The 10537-nt window shown below is 34.9% G+C and overlaps 1 protein-coding gene across 1 annotated transcript; it reads left to right on the top strand.

The window, feature by feature from the left end:
* The first annotated feature begins 446 nt into the window (after positions 1–446).
* LOC113451000 (vomeronasal type-2 receptor 26-like) lies at positions 447–10537 on the top strand. Its single transcript, XM_026722349.1, has 5 exons — positions 447–511; positions 2649–2940; positions 8120–8347; positions 8770–8896; positions 9636–10537. Exons 1-5 carry the CDS (start codon positions 447–449, stop codon positions 10535–10537), a joined length of 1614 nt encoding a protein of 537 aa, XP_026578134.1.

Genomic DNA, 10537 nt, shown 5'->3' with positions numbered 1-10537 from the left:
TGTTGAAATTGCAACATTACACATACAGTAAAGTTGTCAAAAATGTATTTAAAAGCTTTTCTCAATACTGAAAAGTAGAATTCATCCAGGACTCCTTTACTCACATTTTTAAAAAAAATCATTTTCTGATTTTATTATATTTTTAGAGGGAAGAAAACTTGTCAAGAGCTTCAAATATTTCAACACCTAAGTCAGATGCCTTTCAGGATGGACAAGCAGAACTATATATCTGATAAAATAGAACTGCAAAGACAGAGTGGTGCACCTAGAAAGATCTGAAAAGCAAGATGGGGTGGCTGAAAATATTAGTTTTTTCTCTCCTTCAGATGCCATGCCTTGAATTCTGGGAACATACTGATGCTATTTGTGCTACTCAGAACAGGGTCTATATTCCTCATAAATATTTTACAAGTGGTGACTTTGTGATTGGTAGCACCATTTCTCAAATGATAGTATTTATAGATCAGTTTTCTTTTAAGGAGTATCCTGCCCCTGATGTTGACTCTCCAATGTAAGTATGTATTAGTTTTATATAGATATAGATATAAATGTATGGATGTATAGATGTAGATGTATACAGCTATAGATATAATTATCTCAAGACTGTTAAAGCATTTATTTGTTAAGTTGGGCAAAACTCGTGTGCTTTTCAGAGACACATCTGCTTTTCCTCTTTCTTTCACAGTTTATAAATTGTTTTAATTACTTGTTTGCTTGTTTCTTTCTCCTTGGTTTCTTACAAGATAATAGGATTACTTGGACTAATAATACTTTTGCTTCAGAACAGATCTTTTAAAATGAAAATGAAAAACCCATTTGACTATTTTGATCTTTCTCTGGTTCTACTCTTGTCCTGTTTTCATACTGACTTCCAACTGTACTCATACAGAAAAAAATCAGACCATGACAACCAAGCTTAAACTTGGTTTCTCACTTGTCATCCTTTTTGCTCATATCAGAAAGAAATCTCTTTATCCCTTTTGTAGCCACAATCCGTAATTGGGATTCAGCCTAAGCAGTGTCACCTTCATGGAAGCAGTGGCTTGTTAAGGTCTTCTACTGGTGTTATAGCCCAGGGGAGTTAGGCGAAGCCTTGCCAAAGTTGATCCCAAATCCACCAAGACATTGCCTTCTTAAGAGTCAGCAGACAACTCCATCCTGATTCCCTTGAAGCAACAAGGCTTGCTTGGGCTCCTCAACATGGAAGAGTCACTGAATTTCACCATATCATATGGATCTAGGATCAGAAAAATGTTTATCCTTTGATATGATCTTAGTCTCCAGTTCCAAAATATTGGTTGAGGAAGCAAAGGAACACAGACTAGAAGTCTATGTACAAGCTTTAAAAAAAACTCAGGAAACCCTCTCTGTATGTATTTCTTCTATATGTGATACTTGGAGAGAGTTCTTCCACTTTAGTACATATATACTGTATATGAATAACAAATCTTATAAATCTCTCTTTGTCTCTGTTAAGTCAGAAAACTTCCACTATTTTGGCTTTCATCCCTGCAGCCAGAATCTGTATATTTTTCTTTTTTCTTTTTCCTGTGGCTGAATATTGTTTAAAATGAATCTGTTCTTTTTAATATTATTTGTGCAATTTTCTTCATACACTGTCAATTATTTCTGTTTGTGTTATACTACTAATCTCAAATATTAATAAATCATTAGATTATTGATTTAAAAGTTTAATTTTCTACTTTTAGAATGTATAAACCCATTTAATAATGTATACAAGATACATGGAACTTTCTTTTGCTCCCACTCTCCCTTTGTAAGTTTGTGTATTAATTCATTCATGAATCCATTCATTCTATGAATCTGATAGAATATAAGCTTTCTGGTCTTGAAAATGCATCTTTGGGATAGCCATGACCTGGATGACTGAGAATCTCCATAGATAATCTTTAAGAGAAGCAAATTCATTGATAAACCTATGAATGATACAATAGTTTTTTATTATACTGTAAGACATGTAGCTGGTCACTTAGATAGATAATGTATCTATGTATTATTGGATACATTCAAATGGAGATGAGAAATCTTTTGTTGGACATCCTGTAATTTAGTTAGTCTCTTCCTTCTTCCTTGACCAGGATTCTATGATTCAGTCAGTAAACATTAAAAGTACATTCTGCATTGCATTTTAAATTTTCTTGATTTGGGGGTAAATATTATCTCTTTCAAAACAATTTTTCATTCTTATGTTCTTGATTCCCTTGTCTTATTACTGTATTTATAGTATTTTTTTGTTCTGTCATATTTTCTAGTGCCATGCTGTTCCTTGCAATATAAATTACTGCTATATAATGTTTCCATCAAAATCATACTCTTCATTGAAATTTTATTTATTTACTTCAATGTCTCACAGGAGTACTTTATGTAGTATAGTGTAGTTCCAGCATAATAATAATAATGTCTCTTTAAGTATTCATTTCCCTCCCACTATTTGATAAATACCTTTCCTATTTCTAGAGACACTGGTAAAATATTTCACGATTTGCTTTATTTGAACTTCTATACATAATCAGTAACATTATGTAATAAGAATTAGAACAATTTGAAGACAGAAGGCAGTTCATAGAACTATCCAATTTATTTAATTGCTAATACTGGGAATTTCTTTCCTCCCTTCTTTTTTACAGAGTTGTGACAAAGAATTATCAGCATGTGTTAGCCTTGGTATTTGCAGTAACTGAGATCAATGAAAATCAACATTTCTTGCCTAATATTTCCTTGGGTTTCCACATCTCAGAGAGCTATTTCAGTGCCAGGAGATACTATCACATTGCCCTAGATTTTTTCTCTGCAACGCATACACTAATTCCTAATTATAAGTGCAATAATCAGAGCAGTCTGATTGCAGTTATCGGGGGATTGGGCACAGATACTTCCCGACATTTGGCTGCCATTATGAACATCTATAAGTTACCTCAGGTATAAAGAGAAAGTAGAATGTCAAGTTTTTAGATTTATCACAATGTTTTACTTTTCTGTCAGAAAGGAAATAGAATGAAAGTTTCTTCACTGAGATGTTAAAAAAAACACTCATATTTAGCAATAACAATAATCAGCATATATTCTATGACAATAGCTTTAATACAATCAAGCATCTGCCTATTCCAAGTCCTTCAGAAGGACTCAGTAGTTGGAAAAAATGCCATTCCCATCTAAACATCTGATTGACTGTGACTAGTGTTAAACAAATAGACTAATTAATTATCATATAGTTCTTAATGATTTCTTTGTAAGTGGCAAGTTCAGAGCCTGCAATAGATATGTCTATTATTCACCTTTTTATTTTATTTTTTATTTATTTATTTTTGTCAATTGCTTACAAGATAATAGGTACAAGTAAAAACATAGTTATGAATACATTACTCAGCTTTTGTGGAACTGAATCTTGTCACTGCTTCATAGAGAAGCCATGAATCAAATTGCTGAAAAGTTTCCCAATTTAATAAGCTGATAAGATAAATTGGATTCTAAAATTAAAGTAGTGAAGTTGTTGAAAATTGTTTAAACTTATGTTCAATTCCCTTTTAATAACGCTTGAAAGAAAATTGGGAAAAAGTTATTTTTGTTTAAAATTTGTTGCCAAGAGCTTAAAATAGATAGGCAACACAAAAATGTAGCAGAACCTGATAAATATTTACTGAAAACAATGTGGTATATGTGCACTTTTAAATACTCACAAAGCATGTAGGTGCTGATTCTTAATTATTTAAATAATTTCTTACAGTGTTTCTTTTTAAAGAAATGTTATTACAGATTACAATTAGAAAAATAAAAACTAATACAAATTAACAAAAAAACAAAAGAATGAAAGGGGGGAAAGAAAGTCTATAAAAGTGAAAAGAGAAAAAAATATAAATAATTTTCCCTTCGTCACAATAAATAATTTTAGTAATTTATCTTAAAATAGAACAAATGTCTCTTAAAACAACAAATTCCCCCTTTTCTTTGTATTTCATCCCTTAAATACAAACAAAAACTTTAAACCTCATCATTTATCCCTAGACAGCAAAAGTTCTATTTTAACCTTAATCAAACAAACTCTATATTTCTTCTCTGTATTTTCAACATTTTTATTTTTATTCCCTTCAAATAATATCCTCAAAGTTTCTTTTCATTTTCTTTGTCTCTTCTCAGAAAAAAAATCAATTTTTAAGATTTCTTTTGTAAATTCAGTAAACAAATATTATCCAAATCATCCTAGTTTTTTTTATTTGCATGCCCCTTTTAAATACTAAAATGTGAACCAATTTCATTTATTTATCCAGTTTTTTGTATCAGTCTTGTAATTTATCTTGCTAATTTGCTTAAACCCATTCAAATCAATTCCAGTCTTATACAATATAGCATGTTCCTCTACATCTTTTATATATCTTTAATCTTTAATCCACAAATCTCCATAGAAATAGCCATTCTCTAATAGCATGTAATTTTTATTTTTTTTCCCTTTAATTGTAATCTTTAGCTTTTTTGTGTGATTTCCTCCAATGTCTGATATTCAAAATCCCATCTTATGTACTTTCCCCCAAAACTAAACTACATTTTCTAAAGGCAAGGGTTCTTATAATTAATTTCAAATTCTTATATTAAATCCATCCAGATACCTAGCCTGATTTTGATATTCCAAAAGCAAAACTATAAGTAGTATTTTGATGTGAATGTGATCAAAACTTAATCATTCCAGAGGTTCTTAATATTTCAAAAGGAATAAAATATAATTCCAAAGGTAATTAAGAAATGATTTCACTTTTTTCCTCAATCCCAGTTTAGTTATGGTGATTTTGCTCCCATGATGAGGGATCAGTCCCATTTTGTTTCTCTCTACCAGCTGGTACCAAATGAAATTTATCAGTACAAAGGAATTGTCCAGTTACTTCTGCATTTCAGATGGAAATGGATTTGCCTAATGATCTTCAATGATGATGGTGGGGAGCTTTTTTTGAAGAACATGCTTCCAATACTTTTTGAAAATGGCATCTGTCCTGCCTTCATTGCAAGGATTTCTGTATTAGTTTTTTTCGAGGACTATGCAAGTGCACAAATAAAATGGCACAAAATATTACTAGATGTTATAAAGAGTGAGGCCAATGTTATTTTTGTCCATGGAGAAACTAGGACCATGTTATCTCTGATGATTGTGCTGAATTCAGGACATACTGATGATGATAAATTATTTGGTAAAGTGTGGATTATGGCAGTACAATTGGATTTTGCAGCACTGGTTTTACATAAGGATTTGAATCTAGAAATCTTCCATGGTGCTTTAGCCTTTACACCTCACACCCATGAAATGCCAGAATTCCAGGCTTTTCTTCAGAGCCTAAATCCCTATCTGGTCAAGAGAGATGGCTTCATTCAGACATTTTGGGAGCAGGCATTTGGTTGTTCCTTTCTAAACACTAATATTCAGGAAAACATTGAGAACAGCTGCACTGGGGAAGAGAGGCTGGAAAGCTTACCTGGGCCTTTCTTTGAAATGAGCATGACTGGCCACAGTTACAGTATTTACAATACAGCCTATGCCTTGGCAAATTCTATATCCATCATTGATTCAAGCATTTCAGCATTCAAAAAAACATTTGCCAGAAGGGGAATAGAAAATAGAATTCTGCAGCCATGGCAGGTAATAGCTCTTAAATATCTATAACAAATTAAGACATCATTGCAGGTCATTGTCTTTTAACTCAAATGAGTTTGTAAATATTGCATGTTTGTGGATATGTATGTATGTATGTATGTATGTATGTATATGTATATGTATATGGATCTTTGGTTATTCGGGTTTTCTCCCGCGTAAGATTGGCAGTATCTAGGCAATGTTTCGATGAAGTCTCATTCATCATCTTCAGGCTTCTGTCTTCGGCTCTGTGCTTCTCAGAGTGATGTGTGCTTGCAGCTGCTTCTTCCTTTTAACTGCTAGAGGGTGTGTGACTTGATTGGGTGGGGGTTTGGCTGTGTTCTGATTGGGTGGGGGTGTTCTGATTGGTAGGGGTTTGGCTGTGTTCTGATTGGTTGGGGGTTGGCCGTGTTCTGATTGGCTGGAGGCATGTTCTGTTCAGGTGGGGGCTTGGTTGTGCTCAGGTTAGTCTTAGTTGCTGGGGATTTGAGTTGGTGAGCTGTGATCTTGCTGTTTGGCTTCGAGTTTGTGGTCGTGCTGCATCTTCATAGTGGGTGTCGGTTTGCTTCATGTATGGCTCGGAGGGGTTTGAAGTGGGTAGTGATGCAGCTGCAGTGCAGTTTCTGGTCCATGGTCGTGTCTCATCTTCTGAGTGGGTGTGAGTCTGTTTTCTACATGGAAGTGTGGTGGTGGCATCTTGTGTGGCTCTCATGGGTGTGGGTCTGGTGTCCTTCTTCATGTTAGGTACTCGTCTGTTCATGAGGGCGGGTTTCCAAATGGCTGGTAGGCGGGAGGTGTCATCTCGTTTGTTCATGCTGTGTGGGCGTTTTTCTATCTCTATGGCTTCTCTGATTATTCTGCTGTTGAAGTGTTCAGTTTTGGCGATAGTTCTGGTATTTTTAAAGTCAATCTCATGTCCTGTGGCTTTGAGGTGTTGGACCAGGGAAGAGGTCGTTTCTTCTTTTTTGAACACGGCCAACCCCCCAACCAATCAGAACACAGCCAAACCCCCTACAAATCAGAACACACCCCCACCCAATCAGAACACAGCCAAGCCCCCACCCAATCAAGTCACACCCCACTAGCAGTTAAAAGAAGAAGCAGCTGCAAGCTCACATCACTCTGAGAAGCACAGAGCTGAAGACAGAAGCCTGAAGATGATGAATGAGACTTCATCGAAACGTTGCCTGATACTGCCAATCTTACGTGGGAGAAAACCCGAATAACCAAAGATCCACATACAAATACCCACGAGAACCTCATATATATATATATATATATATATATATATATATATATATATATATATATATATATATATATATATATATATATATATATCCTCTCTTAATATTCTGAAGAACATATGGACATGCAGTTCCTCCACAATAATTTTCAATGTCATTCACTGTTATTTTTATATTGAACTTTTGCACAAATAAATGTACTTTAAAATAGTGGAAAATTACAACAGATAATTGTGAGTAGAAGAACAATGAGGAGTGTTTGGTCTGATATTTTACATAAACACACACGTGACTTTAAGTAAATGGCCAAGAAACATTTCAGCAGATTTAATTATATGCCCCTCAGAAACAATTCTTCAACAGCAGCATTATGTTTACAGACCTGTTTGAAAAGATTTGTTGTGATAAAACTTGGACAAATCTTGCTGTGGACAAAATGTATATGTACCCATGAACAATGTACCCATAGAAATATAGTATAACCATGGACAATCCTATAGACAATATATTAAGTAAATCAGTGGGATATTTCCTATTGTACTTTGAAGCTCGTCTAATTCAATTAATATGCAGTAGGCACAAACAGATACCCCAAACTTTCCAAACCCTCTTTTTCTAAGCAAAGTTTGTATTATTGCCAAGACCATCCAATAAACATGTCTATGTAGTCATTGGGACTTGCACTCAGTTCAAGAGAATCTATCATATCTTTAAACAACTAGTTGCATATTTGGTCCATCTTCAAGAGGACTTCCAGACAGACCATATCAAAGTGAGTGAAGAATTCATCCAGTTTCTGCGTCAGCGCATTCATGCCAGCCAGTGCTAGGTTCTTTGCCACCTCCGTGCCTACCCGCACAGCCCAGCCACCAGTGCCTGAGAGCAGAGCAGCCATTTCTGTGCCTCCAGCCCCCAGAGGCAGATCTTCCAGTCATACTGCTGCTCCTCCTCACTAATCCCTTCGCCAGGGCACCCCTTCTCCTTCACTCTGGTGACCGTGCAACCTTCCATCTCCTGTCTTCCTCCCTTCATGCCGGCCAGCTTCTTCGAATAATTATTGTAATCTAATAGTATTGGATTAATATATCTTGTTTTAACTATTATCGAGCAGAGAGGATTACAACATTTAAGTAAGCATACCAAGAATTATGCTGTAAATAACTGAGCCATAAGTTAAAAAAAAGCTCTCTAAATTAGAATTATTGTTTTAAATTAGTTATGAATTTTGTTCTCCTAGCTCCATCACATACTAAAGAACTTCTCATTTAACAACACAGCTGGAGAACTCATTCACTTGAATGAGTATGGAGAATTTACTGTTGGGTTTGATATTACAAATGTCATAACTTTTCCTAATAAATCATTTACTAGAATAAAAGTTGGAAAAATGAATCCCTGGACAGGTCAAGGTACAGAGTTCAGTGTCAGTGAGGATTCTATCATCTGGCCTAGCAACTTTAATCAGGTGGGAGTTCTTACCATTTCTAGGATCAAACATTCATTTATAAAAGATTTTCTAAAATTGACCTTATTAGACAATTCTTTGCTAACTAATTCTACCCAATGAGGAACATCATAGGGGTGAAATGAGATTTATAGCAGCCATATAAATAGTGGATCCAAAGGCAACTTAAATTGATTGTCTTAAAAATTCACTGAATGTATTGCAAATTACTATATATAGCTACTACCTTGGGTATATAAACTAATGGAAATCACATCAGAAAACACAATGCCTACGAATTCCTACTTTTGTCAAATCCAAAGGAACATTACTCAGATAAATGATGTTTTTATTCGATGAGAGACCATATTTATTATACTTAAAACCAAAGATTTTGAAATGATTTATTTCTTGGTAATATTATCTTCATTCTATTCAAACAGGTAATACCCCTTTCTCTCTGCAATGTCATCTGCCCTCCTGGTTGTCATAAGAAAAAGAAAGAAGGGAAGCCATTTTGCTGCTATGATTGTGTTCGATGTTCAGAAGGAAAGGTTTCTCCTCAAGCAGGTATAATATTTCTAATCCATCATATTGTTAAACCTTCTGTGTAGATCAGTTCTAATAAAAAATAAATGAGATCAAAGTGGCAGTTTTCTAAAATCTTAAATTTTCTGTTTACATTGACTTATCTAAGAATAATACCTTGTCAATTCATTTAGAACTATCAAATTCTAATGTCCTTAAGATAATTCATTTGCTCTGGAATTTTGCTTCAGTATGTTTTTCTGGGATCTCAGAATTCTTATCTTAAGCCTTCATTTCCCAGCTGATGGCATCATCAGGTATCTAAGTGCTTTTCAAATAGTCTTATTCTTCCAAGTTCTGTGGGCAGTACTAGTATGAGCAACATTTAGGGGGAAAGATATTATTCAATTTGTTATGGCATCAGCCTATAGGGATAACCTTATGAGTTTGGATTCTGATTCCGTAATAGATATCAAGAACATACCTTGGCATAAATTCTGCAGCTGAAAAACAGAACTTGTAAAATCTTATTCACATATGGTTTGATGTGATATGGTTTGATCAAAACTAATGCTGAATGTTGAACATCCAACAACTGAAAGAAGCTGTGGTTGACAAGGCAGCATAGAGGACACTTTCCTATCTCTCCTGCTCGAGCAGGGGGTTGGACTAGATGATCTCTAAGGTCCCATCCAACTCTGTTATTCTATGTCTATAAAATCAACAAGAGTCAGACATGGTTAAACAACAACATTTACATTTCAACTTTTCTTTCTTTTAGACATGGAAGCCTGCAACTCCTGTCAAGAAGATCATTATCCTAACAAGGAACAAAATCAATGCATCCCTAAAATGTTTTCCTTCTTGTCTTATGAGGAACCCTTGGGAATGGCGTTAGCTATTTCTTCATATTTCTTTTTTTTCATCACAGTTTGGATATTATGGATTTTTATAAAGTATCGCAACACTCCTATTATCAAAGCCAACAACAGGAGCCTCACTTACACCATCCTTGTTTTCCTTCTCCTCTGCTTCCTGTCTTCATCACTCTTCATTGGCCAACCCCAGAAGTTGACTTGTCTCTTCCGCCAAATGGCTTTTGGAATCATCTTTTCAGTGGCTGTTTCATGTGTGCTAGCAAAAAATGTTACTGTCATTGTGGCCTTCCTTGCCACCCAACCAGGATCTAGAATGAGAAAGTGGATGGGAAAAAAACTAGCCAATGCTATAATTCTATTCTGTTTTTCTATTCAAGCAGCTATATGCTTTATCTGGTTGGCTACTACTCCCCCTTTTCCTGATTTTGATATGCACTCAATGGCTGAAGAAATTGTGTTAGAGTGTAATGACGGGTCAACTGCCATTTTCTATTGTGTCCTAGGTTACATGGGCTTCCTGGCTTTTGTGAGCTTCCTTGTGGCTTTCTTAGCAAGGAAGTTACCTGACAGTTTCAATGAAGCCAAGTTCATCACCTTCAGCATGTTGGTCTTTTGCAGTGTTTGGATATCCTTTATTCCTACATACTTGAGCACTAAGGGAAAATACATGGTGGTAGTAAAAATCTTCTCTATGTTGGCTTCTACCACTGGACTTCTGGCTTTCATCTTTTTCCCCAAATGCTACATTATTTTGCTGAGGCCAGAACTAAACAAAAGAGACGCAATAATAAAGCGAAAAAGATAA

The sequence above is a fragment of the Pseudonaja textilis genome, chromosome Z (assembly GCF_049901715.1).
Source record: "Pseudonaja textilis isolate UNSWEBS1 chromosome Z, rPseTex1.2, whole genome shotgun sequence".
NCBI classification, from domain to species: Eukaryota; Metazoa; Chordata; class Lepidosauria; order Squamata; family Elapidae; genus Pseudonaja; species Pseudonaja textilis.
Note: the sequence above shows the minus strand (reverse complement) of the source record. Positions and strands in the feature narration are given on the sequence as shown.

Coding starts and splice junctions, on each gene's coding strand:
- LOC113451000 (XM_026722349.1), top strand. CDS start 447: ATGATAGTATTTATAGATCAGTTTTCTTTTAAGGAGTATCCTGCCCCT. Junction 2,941..8,119: donor ACATCTATAAGTTACCTCAG/GTATAAAGAGAA, acceptor TTGTTCTCCTAG/CTCCATCACATACTAAAGAA. Junction 8,348..8,769: donor GGCCTAGCAACTTTAATCAG/GTGGGAGTTCTT, acceptor CTATTCAAACAG/GTAATACCCCTTTCTCTCTG.